Here is a 15,604-nt window from a genome sequence, read left to right as displayed (position 1 = left end):
ATGTTGCTTACAGCAGGCAGATGTGACATTGTCTTCCAGGTGGACAAACAAAATGGATTGATCCCTGTATCCCAAGAGAGGCCCCCTTCGATGATGAAATTGTGCTATTTGGCCCGGACTTGAGCATGATCTGTGGCCTGGACCTACAAAGTCAGGTCGTGAAAACATCAAAACGGCCATCTCGTAAAGTTGACATTGCAGTAGTGAATACTACAAAACATGACATAACCTTACCAAGACAAACGGTGATAGGGAAATTACAGAGAGTAGTAGCGTGTCACATGGTTCCTGTGCCCAGTGGAGAAAAGGTTTCTGCAGCACAGGTTCAGGACAGATCCCCAGCGGAGCCTGGCCCTGACACCGGTCACATAGAGTGGTGGGACCCACCTATAGATGATCAGAACTTGAGCCAAGAACAACAAGAATTAGTCAAACAGATGCTCAGAGAGGAATCAGCCATTTTCGCCAAATATGACATGGGCATATGGTGTATTGAAAATCTCAGAATGGAGATAACATTGACCGATAGCATACCAGTGGCAGAGAGATACAATGGTGTGCCACTCCCCTTATATGCTGAGGTGAAAAGCCACCTTCAGGGGCTCCTGAACAAAAACTTCATCATGAAGTCAACTTCATCATACGCATCACCTCTGGTCTGTGTATGCAAAAAGTATGGGAGTTTAAGACTCTGTGTTGATTACAGGGGATTGAACAAGACGACTATTCTGGACAGGCATCCCATACCCCGTATACAGGACATACTTGATGGTTTGGGAGGGAACTCATGGTTTACAGTTTTAGATCAAGGAAAGGCATGCCACCAAGGCTTTGTGGGAGAGGAGTCCAGACAATACATTGCCTTCAGCACCCCTTGGGCTTTATGTGAATGGAATATATGTCCCTTTGGCTTATCAAACAGTCCCTCTGCCTTCCAACGAATCATGGAGGAAAGTTTAGAGGGGATAAGAGATAGAATCTGTATACCATATTTGGATGACGTTCTTATTCTTAGTCAGTCATTTGAACAACATGTGGAAGATGCCCGTCAGGTACTCAGACAGCAACATAAATGGGCTATTAAACTCAGGGCTGATAAGTGTGACCTATTCAAGAATGAGGTCCGTTATTTAGGAAAAATAATTTCTGCTGAGGGTTACAGAATGGATGTTAAAGAAATTGTAGCAGTGCAAGAACTGGTAAACAGGCCACCAACAAGCATGAGAGAGCTGATGAAACGACTGGGGTTTCTAGGGTGCTGCAGGGGTTATGTACAGAACTTCTCACAACATACATAATGTCTCTATGACTTACTAGCAGTGAAGTTGGAGACCCCAGCCTCTGGGACGAGAAGGACCAAGATAGCTATGCAGTCGGGACAGGCTCTGCCCCCACCAGAAAGTTATATGGGAGGATGACACAGAGAATTAGAACACTTGGTGAATGTGTTGACTCATCCACCTGTGCTTGCTGACCCAAGTTTCAATAACCCTTTTATCCTGCACGTTGATGCCTCTGAAGAGGGATTGGGAGGTGTGTTATACCAACGACAAAGTGGCAAACTTGTGTCTCCTCACCCTGACACAAGCAGAGAGAAACTATCACCTTCACTCTGGGAAACTGGAATTCTTGGCCCTCAAATGGACAGTGACTGAGCGGTTCCAAGATGACCTATTTTATGCTCCCTCTGTGACAGTGCACAGTGCTAATAACCCCTTGACATAAGTACTAACTACAGAAAGACTGAATGCCACCAGTCATCGCTGGGAGGCGGAGCTGTCTGACTTTAATCTCAAACTGAAGTATCGTCCTGGAAAGATAAACACTGACACAGACTTCCTGTCACGCTCTCCTTTGCATGCTGAACATTACATGGAAGAATGCACAGAGAAATATTCCCCTGAGACGGCAAAAGCAACCCTCAATACTGTTCAGACACAACAGAATGACTGTGTAACGTGGATCTCCACGGTCACACTAAGGCCATCAGAGCAGGATGAGCTGTCATGGTAGGGGGGGAAACAGTTACAGACTGACTGCCTCCACACGATCTCATGCAGGCTCAGTCAAAGGATGAGGCTGTATGGAGATTCTTGGAACTGAAAAGTCAAAGGACTAAGACAAAATGAACACAATGTCAACAAGAGTCATACAAAGTCAAACAGTTACTGCAAGAGTGGAACAAGCTCCATGTCTCACCAGAGGGATTATTACAAAGGAAAACAGAAAAAAAGGACACAAGTTGTGGTACCAAGTCAGTCTATAACACTGATTTACAAGTACTTACACACTGAAATGGCCCATCTAGGAACAGAAAGAGTGTTGAACTTAGCACAAGAATGCTTTTATTGGCCACGAATGCAACATGACATTGAACACTTTATCACTAACAAAAGAAACCCAGTATAATAACTAGGGCCCCAATGCAACATGAACGGGCTACAGCTCCTGATTTTAATTGACTATGTGCATTTGGAGAAAAGCAGAGGGGGCTACGAGTACATTTTAGATAACGTTACAAAATGTGCACAAGCCGACCCCACCAGAAAAAGGTCAGGGAAAACTGCAGCGAAAAAGCTTTTCGATTATTTTTTCCCAAAGTTTGGCTGTGTCAAAATCAGGGAAGAGAGTTTGAAAATCAGTTCTTCAGAGCCTTGCAGAACTGTACAGGAATAGCCAATTCCAGAACCTCTCCATATCATCCACAGGAGAATCCGGTGGAGAGATTTAACCGTACACTATTGTTAATGTTGCACACTAGATGAAGAGAAATAGGCCAACTGGAGTGATTATCTGAACAAGATCATTCATGCATATAATTGTACCACCAGTGATGCTACTGGGTTCTCACTGTACTTCCTGCTACTTGGAAGGGCTCCACTGCTACCTGTTGACCTTGTCTTTGGGTTACAGATAAAGGAACAAGAGGAATCATAACAGGATTATGCTAAGAAGTAGCAACAGATGGTGGAAGCCTATGACATCGGCAGTAGAAACATGGAGAAATCAACAGCAAAGGGAAAAGCCTACTACGATCGGAAGAACATTAGTTTGGTTCTGGTCTCAGGGGACCGTGTACTGGTGAGGAACATGTCAGAACGTGGGGGGGGGGAGAAGCTAAGATCACACTGGGAAGACCAAATACACGTGCTGATACCAGGAAAGGTGATGACAGCCCTGTCTATGAGGTAAAACCTGAGAGGAGAACAGGCAGGGCCCGGGTTCTGCATCGCAAGATGTAAATGTCATGTAATTCTCTGCCATTTAAGGAACCCGTTGAAACACCCAGTAGAGGTCTGTGGAGAAGGGAACCACCCCAGCAAAAGAAGAAAAATGCAGAGAGCGCTGAGTCTAAGAGCTCAGAAGAAAATTCTTATCCAGTATTCATCAATAGGCCACGTAGGGATGAAGAGAGCCAACAGAGTAGCACAGCTAGTATCAGATAATAGTGAGGAACTGATAGAAACTTCACTGTGAAGGAGTACCAGCCAGTCCTCAGAGAGAGCCCGGAGAGGACGGGGGTAAATATGGAAACAGCTGAGGGCTCAGAGACTCAATCATCTCATGACGAAGTGGACACTAATTCATTGGGGTCACCCATGACCTTGCCCCGCCGTTCAGCCTGGCAGAGGAGGCCCAGAGACATTCTAACCTTTAACACTTTAGGGCTGCCAAGCACTTATCAGGATACCAACTAGAGATGTTCAGATGTGTATATATTTTCTTGTTTACCTTTACTAATCACAGTGTGATAATGTTTAGTGGGGGTTGCGTCTTTGCCCATAAAGTTAGACCGGGCATGTCTATATAGTTGTATGGCTGTTAGCCCAGTTTTCTCAGGTGTTCTCATGACCTGTACTTACATCCTCTGTGTTTGTTTTGAGGCCAGCGAAGGGGGGTGTTGAAAGGGGCTTAATACAGTTGTATTCCAGGCACTAGGGGGTACTCGGATGAAGCCAATGGGAAATAAAGAAATATAGTGTAAGTGAATTGGGGAGAGGAAGAAAAATGAACAAAAAGTGCTGTAAACTGCTGTTACATGTGCCAACATGATTAAAAGTCAAGTAAACAGTACCTTTCAAGTTATAGTTTATATTATAAGCTCATAGAAAGTGTAACACGCACCCACAGTGAAACATAAATTACTCAATATTGTTGTTTAACATCTCAATAATGATCACTTTCACAATGATTTGATTGGCTCCTCCTCCTTAGTATTTAATATTGTTCAGTATTCCGCTCGTCTTGCATGTTCTCTCTGATACTAAGCAGGCCTGTTAAAACACAGCCATGCAAAAGGCTGCTTGTACCCAAGTACCACTCACAAACTGATGGATTCTGTTCAAATGTAACATGTTTCAAGTTCAACTGTAATTTGTTAGTATCCTGTTTAGCGACTGTTTACTGTGAGTATTAATGGAGTTTAGACCATGAAACGGTGTGTATGCTAATTTAGAACGGTTGACCTATTCAGATAAGAGGAAATTGCTTTGGATCAGAGAGAAGGGTCAGGCTCAGGAAGAAGATGGACGGGATGTGATTCTGACATCTGGCTAAACAAGAGAGGAGCATGGACATTCCACAGGGGAAAGGAGGGGAAATCATTGGGGTCATAAACTGTATAGCTGGGAAGGTGACACCTACAAGGGAAGAGTATAAGATGTATTGTGAGCTTTCTAAATGTACGCACTCAGCTGATGGCATTCCTTTCCTTTTGAACAAAACAATACTCCCTCACTCCACCATTCTAGGTCTAACACACATGGGAGGCCAAAGCACAGTGGTTTCACAGAGGACTGTGATTTCACGCTTCAAAAACACATGCAATTATTTCCTCCATTGTTTGCAGACAGAACAGCAGCAAATATTTCCAATCAAGTCCAGAGAAATCCACCAAACTGCTCCCTGGACTGTATCATGGCTGCTTAATGAATCCATGTTCCAACCTCACAATCATCAGCGAGAGAGAGAGTGTTTGAGATTAACCAGATGTCCAAGGGGGCTTCACCTTGGTGACTTGTCTGTTTGTGTGCAACCAAAACAGCCTCCCTTTTGGAACTAGAACAAGATGTGGAAGACAGCATGCCAGCTACCCAAACAAAAGGTGGATTCTTACCAGTACGTCAGATGTGATTATAACCAATGAATTGACCACACATGGGCTGCTGAGGGACATGAATGGATTAGAGGGCAGCTAGCCAGGCAAGTCTGGATGAGAAATAGAACCCATTCTCCTGCTGTTGGTATATGGCTGCTGTGCTGTAGATGGCTGAGGACAGTGGATGTTAGTTGAACAGTTACGGTTCAAATGTGTACGTATACTAACCCAGGAGTGGGTATTTGGAGAAGCTCTCCACGCACATTTATTTATTGGTTATTTTACCAGGTAAGTTGACTGTATAGCTGGGAAGGTGACACCTACAAGGGAAGAGTATAAGATGTATTGTGAGCTTTCTTACTTTCTTTACAGCAACGACCTGGTGAATAGTTACAGGGGAGAGGAGGGGGATGAATGAGCCAATTGTAAACTGGGGATTATTAGGTGACCGTGATGGTTTGAGGGCCAGATTGGGAATTTAGCCAGGACATCAGGGTTAACACCCCTACTCTTACGATAAGTGCCATGGGATCTTTAATGACCTCAGAGAGTCAGGACACCCTTTTAACATCCCATCCGAAAGACTGCACCCTACACAGGACAGTGTCCCCAATCACTGCTCTGGGGCATTGGGATATCTTTTAGACCAGAGGAAAGAGCGCCTCCTACTGGCCCTCCAACACCACTACCAGCAGCATCATCTGGTCTCCCATCCAGGGACTGATCAGGAACAACCCTGCTTAGCTTCAGAAGCAAGGGTGGTACGCACATGGGCTCCCAGGAACCATCTATACAATGGCAGCATCCCTAGCCATCGGTGCCCTGGGGTTGTCTTCCAGCTTTTTCACAGAGCAGTGGTTTACGTTCTCTTTGAGCTCAGCGAACTTACAGGCAATCGTGTGGCAGTCAATGACTGGGGGAAAGCCTGCACTGATTTGTCCTGGGTGGCTCATTATAATCACCTGAGAGAGGAAGGGACAGAGAGAACAAATGAATTCATGTAAATAGGTCAATTAAATATTTCTATCAGGCTTTAGTACTGTATTTGTCTTAGATGGCCAGAGGGATGGCCTTTGACCTGAGCTGTGAACCAAGCGGCCACTTGGGGCGGGTCAGACTTGCTGTCCCCACACATGTTCCCTCTGCGGATGCCCTCACAGATACAGTGCATTCTGTATTCAGAACCCTTGACTTTATACACATTTGGTTATTTTACAGCCTTTTTCTACAATTGGTTAAATATATGTTTTCCCTCATTAATCTACACACAATAGCCCATAATGACAAAGCGATTTTTTGCAAATGTATTACAAATAAAAAACAGAAATACTTTATTTACAAAAGTATTCAGACCCTTTGCTATGAGACTATAAATTGAGTTCAGGTGCATCCATTGATCATCCTTGAAATGTTTCTGCAACTTGATTGGAGTCCACTGGTAAATTCAATTGATTGGACATGATTTGAAGGTACCAAAAAATGTCTGCAGCATTGAAGGTCCCCAAAAACACAGTGGCCTCCATCATTCTTAAATGGAAGTTTTGGAACCTAGAGCTGGCCGCCCGGCCAAACTGAGCAATCGGGGGAGAAGGGCCTTGGTCAGGGAGGTGACCAAGGACCCCATGGTCACTCTGACAGAGCTCCAGAGTTCCTCTGTGGAGATGGGAGAACCTTCTAGAAGAACAATCATCTCTGTAGCACTCCACCAATCAGGTCTTGATGGTAGAGTGGCCAGACGGAAGCCACTCCTCAGTAAAAGGCACATGATAGCCCGCTTGGAGTTTGCCAAAAGGCACCTAAAGGACCCTCAGATCATGAATCATGATCATGGGTCTTTCTGTAGCTCAGTTGGTAGAGCATGGCACTTGTAACGCCAGGGTAGTGGGTTCGATCCCCGGGACCACCCATACGTAGAATGTATGCACACATGACTGTAAGTCGCTTTGGATAAAAGCGTCTGCTAAATGGCATATATTATGAAACAAGATTCTCTGATCTGATGAAACAAAAATTTTACTCTTTGGCCTGAATGCCAAGCGTGACATCTGGTGGCAGCATCATGCTTTGGGGATGCTTTTCAGCAACAGGGACTGGGAGACTAGTCAGGATTGAGGCAAAGATGAACGGAGCAAAGTACAGAGAGATTCTTGATGAAAACCTGCTCCAGAGCGCTCAGGAACTCCGACTGGGATGACGGTTCGAATTCCAACAGGACAACAACCCCAAGCACACAGCCAAGACAATGCATGAGTGGCTTCAGCACAAGTCTCTGAATGTCCTTGAGTGGGGTGGACTTGAACCCTATATAACATCTCTGGAGAGACCTGAAAATAACTGTGCAGCGACGTTCCCCATCCAACCTGACAGAGCTTGAGAGGATCTGCAGAGAAGAATGGAAGAAACTCCCCAAATACAGGTGTGCCAAGCTTGTATCGTCATATCCAAGAAGACTAGAGGCTGTATTCGCTGACAAAGGTGCTTCAACAAAGTACTGAGTAAAGGGTCTGAATACTTATGTAAATGTGATATCTCAGTTTTGTATTTTTAAACCATTTGCTCAAATGTCTAAAACCCTGTTTTTGCTTTGTCATTATGAGGTTTTGTGTGTAGATTGATGAGGGGGGGGAAACTATTTAATCTATCTTAGAATAAGGCTGTAACGTAACAACGTTTGGGGGAAAAAAGTGAGGGGGGGGGGTGCAACTCAATATTAGGAAGGTGTTGTAAACTCAGTATATATTTATATATATTTATTTCCGGCGACATACAAAAGGAGGGCCATGGGCCGCATGTTTCCCGCTAGTCCCGCCCATCCCTGCGAGACTAGCCTATTACTTTCTTTTAGTGTTAGAGTTGCAACCCTACCTCCTATCTTGTAGAAGTCCTGCAGGGGCAGGCAGAGGGGTTTGTCTGCGGGCTCGTGATGGTGTCTAAAGTTTCCAGGAGACTCACCCTGTTGCCATGGTTCTCCTTCCTCTCCAGCTTCCAGCTTTTGAACCGAGGAATGAGGACAGGGTGGCAACACAGAGTAACAACATGGATTTATGAGAGTTGAATTTTGAAAGTTGGGGTATCAGTTGATTGAGAAACAGGAAAATGCATTTTACATGAACATGAGGACATCTTGTGGAGTATTGAGCAATTACACACGGTCTGCCAACTATAGCTTTGAGAGGGGGATTGCTCCAGCATGTTGTCCCCATGCCAACCGGAGATTGGCACGAAGATCACAGCTTTAGAGTTGTAGCCAATCTTCTTGTTGTAGGCACTGACTTCCTGTTCTATCTCATCACAGCGCTTCTCACTGTAGAGCTGCTCTGTGGAGTCCATCCTGTTGATCCCTACAATGAGCTGCTTGACCCCCAGAGTGGAGGACAGGAGGACATGCTCCCTCATCTGACCTTTCTTGGAGATGCCGCCTCAAACTCTCCCACAATCAGCAAGGCACAGTCCGCCTGTACAACACAGCAAGCATGGGGATTGTTTAGGCTCGGTGAGATCAAAGAGTCAGGGTTTAGAAGAATGGTGAGGGTGAGGATGAGGAATCGTAACATTAAGGTGAGGGTTTTAACCTCCTTACCTGGGATGTTCCTGTGATCATGTTGTTGATGAAGTCTCTGTGCCCTGGCGTGTCAATGACAGTAAGGAAATACACTGAGTGTACAAAACATTAGGGACACCTTCCTAATATTGAGTTGCACCCCTTTTGCCCTCAGAACAGCCTCAATTGGTCAGGGCATGGACTCTAGAAGGTGTCGGAAACATTCTACAGGGATGCTGGCCCATGTTGACTCCAATGATTCCAACTTTGGTTGGTTGGATGTCCTTTGGGTGGTGGACCATTCTTGATACACACAAGAAACTTTTGAACGTGAAAAACCCAGCAGCGTGGCAGTTCTTGACAGACTCAAACCGGGGCGCCTGGCACCTACTACCGTACCCCGTTCAAAGGCACTTAAATATTTTGTCTTGCCCATTCACCCTCTGAATTGAACATTCCATGTCTCAATTGTCTCAAGGATTAAAAATCCTTCTTTAACCTGTCTCCTCCCCTTCATCTACACTATTTGATGAGGATTTAACACGTGACATCAATAAGGGATAATAGCTTTCACCTGGATTCACCTGGTCAGGCGATAATACATGACCAAAAGTATTGGGACACATGCTTGTCGAACATCTCATTCCAAAATCATGGGCAATAATATGAAGTCGATCAAACCTATGCTGCTATAACAGCCTTCATTCTTCTGGGAAGGCTTTCCACTAGATGTTGGAACATTGCTGCGGGGACTTGCTTCCATTCAGCCACAATAGCATCCGTGATGTTGGGCGATTAGGCCTGGCTCGCAGTTGGCGTTCCAATTCATTCCAAAGGTGTTCGATGGGGTTGAGGTCAGGGCTCTGTGCATACCAGTCAAGTTCTTCCACCACGATCTTGACAAAACATTTTTCTATATGGACCTCGCTTGTGCACGGGAAAATTGTCATGCTGAAAGAGGAAAGGGCCCTCCCCAAACTGTTGCCACAAAGTTGGAAGCACAGAATTTTCTAAAATATCATTGTATGCTGTAGCATTAAGATTTCCCTACAATGGAACTACGGGGCCTAGCCCGAACACTGAAAAACAGCCCCAGACCATTATTCCTCCTCCACCAAACTTTACAGTTGGCACTATACATTCAGACAGTCAGCATTTTCCTGGCACCTGCCAAACCCAGATTAGTCCGTCGGACTGCCAGATGGTGAAGCGTGATTCATCACTGCAGAGAATGTTTCCACTACTCCAGAGTCCAATGGCGGAAAGCTTTAACCCACTCCAGCCGATGCTTGGCGTAGTGCATGGTTTATCTTAGGCTTGTGTGTGGCTGCTCGGCCATGGAAACCCATTTCATGAAGCTCCTGACAAACAGTTATTGTGCTGACGTTGTTTCCAGGTGCAGTTTGGAACTCGGTAGTAAGTGTTGCATCTGAGGACAGACTATTTTTACGAGCTACATCACTCGGCAGTCCCATTCTGTGAGCTTGTGTGGCCTAACACTTCACAGTTGAGCTGTTGTTGCTCCTAGACGTTTTCACTTCACAATAACAGCACTTACAGTTGACCAGGGCAGCTTTAGCAGGGCAGAAATTTGAAGAACTGATTTGTTGGAAAAGTGGCATCCTATGATGGTGTCACGTTGAAAGTCTTCCGTAAAGGTCATTCTACTGACAATGTTTGTCTAAGGAGATTGTAAAGCTGTGTGCTCGATTGTATACACCTGTCAGCAACAGGTGTGGCTGAAATAGCCAAATCCACTCATTTGAAGGGGTGTCCACATACTTTTGTATATATAGTGTATGGCATGGAAAGAGCAGGTGTTCCTATTGTTTTCTACACTCAGTGGTCTCAAACTTCAACAGCGAGAAGTCAATGGTGATGCCCTGCTCCCTCTCTGCCTTCAGCTTGTCCAGCACCCACACATACTTGTTAAAGGAGCCCTTTCCCATCTAGTGCAGAGAGATATGGTAAAGATAAGTTAGAATGAGAAACTGTTCAGGTTAGAGAGAAATGACTTATAATTGAGTCCTGGACATGTTATACCCTAGAACCCCTTGTTAAAATAACAGTGAATCATAGATGAAGACAGTCTTCCTCTTCATTGTGTGGTTTAGCAGAGCTGTCAAGCACTGATTATGCAGAGATACTAATCCACACTGGCCTCACCTCTACAGCCTCTTTCTCAAACTTCTCAGTGGTCCTCTTGTCGATGCCCCCACACTTGCAGATGAGGTGTCCGGTGGTGGTGGACTTCCCTGAGTCCACATGACCAATCACCACAATGTTGATGGGACTCTCTCCTTTCTCATCCTGGAATGTCATGGGATGGACTGCAGTAGAGGAAAGAATGGATATTGAACACATTAAACATGACAAATGTGACAGGAAGAACAACTAACACGAGGGGAAAGAGAGGGGTGATACCAGATATCATATTGGAAACTCAAAAACTGTTAGTAAAGTAACTCCTTATTAGCCATGTAAAATATTTTTTGAATTAGTATGAATTCATTACAATGGTATGGCGCGCTACAATCCTGAAAAAGTCCTGAAAAAAAAAATACTTAAATATTCTGCTGCAATGTGATGGGGTATCAAAGATTCATGTGTGGTACAGAGAAGTGTTTAGTCAGTGGCCTATCACTCTGACAGATACTTGTTTAATAAAAACAGTCATGTTGCTTAGTAAATGCCTCTCGAGTGAGCACCCGGAAGTTCAGAGACAAGACATACTAAGGGAAATGCTTTTTGGGAGATATCAATCAACAAATACTAAACATCATAACACTCCATGAGAGTACACTGTTGAATTAACGAACCATTCACAAACTTAGTCCAAACTCATATTTAATGCCTTAAAATGGAGCATGTCAAATAAATAGACAAACAAAATAACATATCTCACATGGATGGAGACTACAGCTACACATTGTTTTATTTGATTCTGAGAAGTCAGTCATTGAGACAGACAAAAAAAATCATTTGGAGCAATTACCAAAACATGCTGATTTAATAATCCCCAAGGACAAAATTACATCAAATAATGACTGTGGGAAAAAAAGAAGGAAAATTACCTAAATTTTGCACCACTGGCAACTACAGTTTATACAGATATAAGGAGGCACAATTACCATCTGGTTGGCAGTCACTGGAAGAGGTGGATGAGGTACACTACCATGAGTAGCTCTATACATTTGTTTATAACCACTTGTAAGAGTTCAGAACTAAAAAAAATGACAATGAATTAATGCAAGCGTCCAGCCAGTCACATACAGTGTATTGATGGAATTTAGTAGTCCAGCATTTCTCCGAGGCCAAACAAGAGAACTTCACATAACACAAGCACTAGTACCATTACACTTATTCTGACATCAATGCAGAAGCATTGATATGCGTCAGTTTGAATTGTGTCAATATTAGTAAACTGTCATGCTGGCCTCTGATCCACAGCACAGCTGAGGACTGGTGGGACGGGATGGTCCAAGTATACCAGATGCTGTGACAGTGTATTGCTCATCATGACCGATACGATTCAGTGTTGTAGTCATCACACTGCTTTTGCGGTGTGGCTTTCAGAGATTGTGTGGCAACAGGGAATGCTACATCTTTCTAGTTGTTCTGAGAAAACACAACATACTAAAATTGCAGCTTCTGTGGGCTTAAAAGTTCTTCATGAGGTATCCTGGATACCTGTCCACAAATTAAGCATTGTCCAAGTAGCTCTATAATCTATTACTATTAAAATGTCACTCTCCTGTCATTCTCTCCCTCCTCTTCCCTCCAGGCTTCACAGATGAGTCTCTCCAGTCCCAGGTCTCTCCTCCTCTCCCTGGTGTCTCCTGCTCTCTGCAGTGGATGATATCTCGAGGGTGCCTCCTGGTGGCTTGGCCTACGTCCTTCTCCGCTTGGCTCCACCGGGGCTGGAGGGGTTGCTGCTGGAGTTGAGCACCTTCTCAGTGGCACGGTTCCTCTTCCTCTTGTCTGCTGCCTCCTTCCCCGGGCCGCCCTCAGCGGAACCCTTCTCTCGGTCTCTTTCTCTGTCCTTGTCTTTGCTGCCTACCCTCTCTGTCATCTTCACTGAGGAGTTGCTGCCTGAGAGAGACAAGAAGGAGAGAAAGAGAAGATGAGGGGAAGTTTTCAGGTAAGGGGAGGGAGGTTTTGCAAATGATTGACAAATGATCAAATGATTAAAATATTCTGCATCACTCAGTCCAAGTTCCGAAATCTTCTCTCAGGTCAGTGAGGAAGGCATCAAGTGACTGCTACTACTAGGGCCGGGACAATACCAGTATCACTATATTGTTTCCATGGCAAAAATGAAAACACGAAGAAAAACAAACTCTGTGGCCCTTTAAAAACCTGCTATATGTCAAATTGTGTGCTATAGCTTAGTGCTGTTTTCCTAAAGAAGGTACATCCGCTTTGTGTTTTGTTTCCTTGCCACGATACTATTGCGATACTGGTATCATTCCGGCCCAAGCTACTACAGTGACGTGGTAGGGTATGGTGGACTCAAATTAAACCAGTTGTTATTCTAGTGTCAGGTGGTACTGTTTGCTGGGTACATCAATAAAGATATCATGTACAATAGACCAGGGGCACAGTGGTGGATAGAGGACCAGAGTAGAGTTCAACAGACAGGTGACATTCAAATAGTCTTAAGAAAAGGAATGATGATAGAAGAGAGAAAAGGCCGGTTCAAGAGCACCAAGTCATAGCCTCCAATTCCCATCACCACCCATTTGAAACATGCAATTATATCTTCTGTCTTATGTCATCAAATTCCATCAAAACAAAACCATATAGAAATATAACAAAAATCGACATGCCATGCTTGAAAATGTCTTCAAAACCAAAAAAAATAGTTTAAAGGAGAGAAAAAGAGAAACTGAGAAAAATACAGACGCACATTTTTTTGTGCACTAGGCGGGTGGTCACTGTAAAGAAGCCTCTGGTTATGAGCTGGTCTGTACTGGGGTCAAGCTGGAGTTTTGGAACAGATCGAAAGAGTCCTTCTGTCCATACCTCTCAAAATCCTGGCCAGCAGCCATACTGGGACTCAGACCTTTAAAAACGAGACACAAACGACCAGGGTGAGGGATGTCGCTTTTTGTGCCAAAGGAGAAGAGATGCACGGACTCACGTCAGAGAGAAAGAGGAGAGGAAGAGGGGGGCATAGGAGGTGAAACATAGCTAATGTATCTGAATGAGAGAGAACCTTCTTCATGCATGGCTGGGGGGTCTCGTTCTTCTTTGAAATCGTCTTTCACGTCGTCCTCGGATACCAGTTTACCTGTTTGAGGCAGAAAGAGAGAGAGTATGGACTTTCCAGTAGTTCAGCATTTTAGTAAATATAGTGGTATCTGAAAAAAAGAGACTACCTTCTTTTACTTGTTGAATAATCTCGTCTGGAAGATTGAAGCTCTTCTCTGAGTTGGGAAACGGCAATATTTCAGACTCATGCTGCAGTGGACAGAATGTGTGACTTTATCATTAGTGTTCAGTGTTACATAAAAACAAAAATTACAGCTGACTGTCAATCTATTACAATCTATTACAAATGCCAGACAAAGATCATGATGCTTTACTCACCAAGGCTGACATGTCATACATAGTTCCCAGGTGGTCCCAGATCACCTTTGATGACACTTGCCTCCCAATATTCTGGCTGAATTTATCCCGGATGCAGATCATGTGAAAGTGACGATTTACCCCTACAGGAAAAAATTCCAGACCAAGTAGTAGGTTGACAATCTGATTCAATATTCTATAGTCAGACCATTCAAATCTAGTTATGGATCATAACAAAGAACAATATGTTGGCCTAAAGTAAAACTAGAGATAGGTAGTTTACTTCTTCTTTAGCTAGTACAATAAGCTAACGGCAGGTAAAAAAAACAAAATGTTTTAATTAAAGGCAAAGCAATTGATTTTGGGAAGAGAAGCTGTTTGTGTTATGATTTCCAGATGTGTATGTCAGACCGGAAGTTCAATTGGCTTGCTACCGAACGCTATCTCAGTGAATACATTTGACCAACACACTTTGAAAGAACATGCAGATGTTTAGCTAGCTAGCAAGCTAACATTGTAAATGATTGTGTGAGTTCATTGAGATGTGTCATTGTCTGGCTATGAGTAGATAGCTAGCTGTGGATAAGCGGGCTAGCTAACTTGTTGGGGGTTTGTTGTGATTGTGGCTCTTGTCTCGTCTTCTGCGTCACGTCTCCACTACAACCTGGGGCTTTCAGGCCTACACGATCAACACACAGCTCGTTAGCTAACGTTGAGTTAGCAAGCTACCATACGGTTAGCTAGCTAACTTTATATTCTTACCTACGGGTTTGTGACCTAGCATTGCATGGAACAGGCACACCTCGACTTCTTGACTCCATACCACCGATTCTTCGATGTGACTGATCCCCGAGTCTGCCTGTTTTTCGTCGGCTGGAACAACCTCGGCTTCCCCCATGCTGTTGTTCTCTTTCAATAACATAAAACTGCCAGCAGGACAGAGAACAGCGCCCCTATCACTGGTAAAACGGTTATCCAACTGGGATGCGCTTTCACCCAGAGATGTTTGATACAATACATACGATACTTTGATAGGCTTGCTATAATAATATCATTTTTAAATGTATTATTTTGCATGTGCACAAACCTCGGTAAAGTAGGCCTAAAATGTGTATATGTGACCAGGCTACATTTAGACAGGGCATTCCATATTTGAGGCCCTCTTCGTGCACACAAACTGGACAGAGGGTATGTCTGGAGCTCTGGGGTAGCCGCACGCCCCTGCTTACGGTTACAATGTTGCATTGTGTCCAGTCGAGACTCGATACATTGTATCACTCACTTTATTACCCAATGATTGCCTATGGAAAGAAGATAGGGGGCTGCCTGCACGAACCATGTATCATCACAAGAGAGCGCTATATGACCTTGCGTCTTCTTGCTTCACCAGACTT

At 44.2% G+C, this 15,604-nt stretch overlaps 1 protein-coding gene and 1 pseudogene across 3 annotated transcripts; both read right to left on the bottom strand.

The window, feature by feature from the left end:
• Positions 1–5,796: 5,796 nt before the first annotated feature.
• Positions 5,797–10,987, bottom strand: LOC124031946 (annotated as a pseudogene).
• Positions 10,988–11,469: 482 nt separating this feature from the next.
• On the bottom strand, positions 11,470–15,175 carry LOC124031944 (MRG/MORF4L-binding protein-like). 3 transcript variants are annotated; one of them, XM_046343778.1, is made up of 6 exons: positions 14,973–15,175; positions 14,232–14,353; positions 14,021–14,102; positions 13,858–13,932; positions 13,665–13,704; positions 12,497–12,731 (listed from the first exon to the last, which is right to left on the bottom strand). In XM_046343778.1, the coding sequence occupies exons 1-6, from the start codon at positions 15,130–15,132 to the stop codon at positions 12,647–12,649; spliced, it is 564 nt and encodes a 187-aa protein (XP_046199734.1). In that variant the 5' UTR covers positions 15,133–15,175; the 3' UTR covers positions 12,497–12,646. The 3 variants fall into 3 exon arrangements, with proteins under 3 accessions (XP_046199733.1, XP_046199734.1, XP_046199735.1); XM_046343779.1 differs by having other exon boundaries at positions 12,595–12,731; positions 13,549–13,704; positions 14,973–15,171; XM_046343777.1 differs by lacking the exon at positions 13,665–13,704 and having other exon boundaries at positions 11,470–12,731; positions 14,973–15,158.
• Between the last annotated feature and the right edge of the window lie 429 nt (positions 15,176–15,604).

Source organism: Oncorhynchus gorbuscha, linkage group LG03 (assembly GCF_021184085.1).
Source record: "Oncorhynchus gorbuscha isolate QuinsamMale2020 ecotype Even-year linkage group LG03, OgorEven_v1.0, whole genome shotgun sequence".
Lineage (NCBI taxonomy): Eukaryota > Metazoa > Chordata > Actinopteri > Salmoniformes > Salmonidae > Oncorhynchus > Oncorhynchus gorbuscha.
This window is presented reverse-complemented; position numbering and strand designations above follow the sequence as displayed.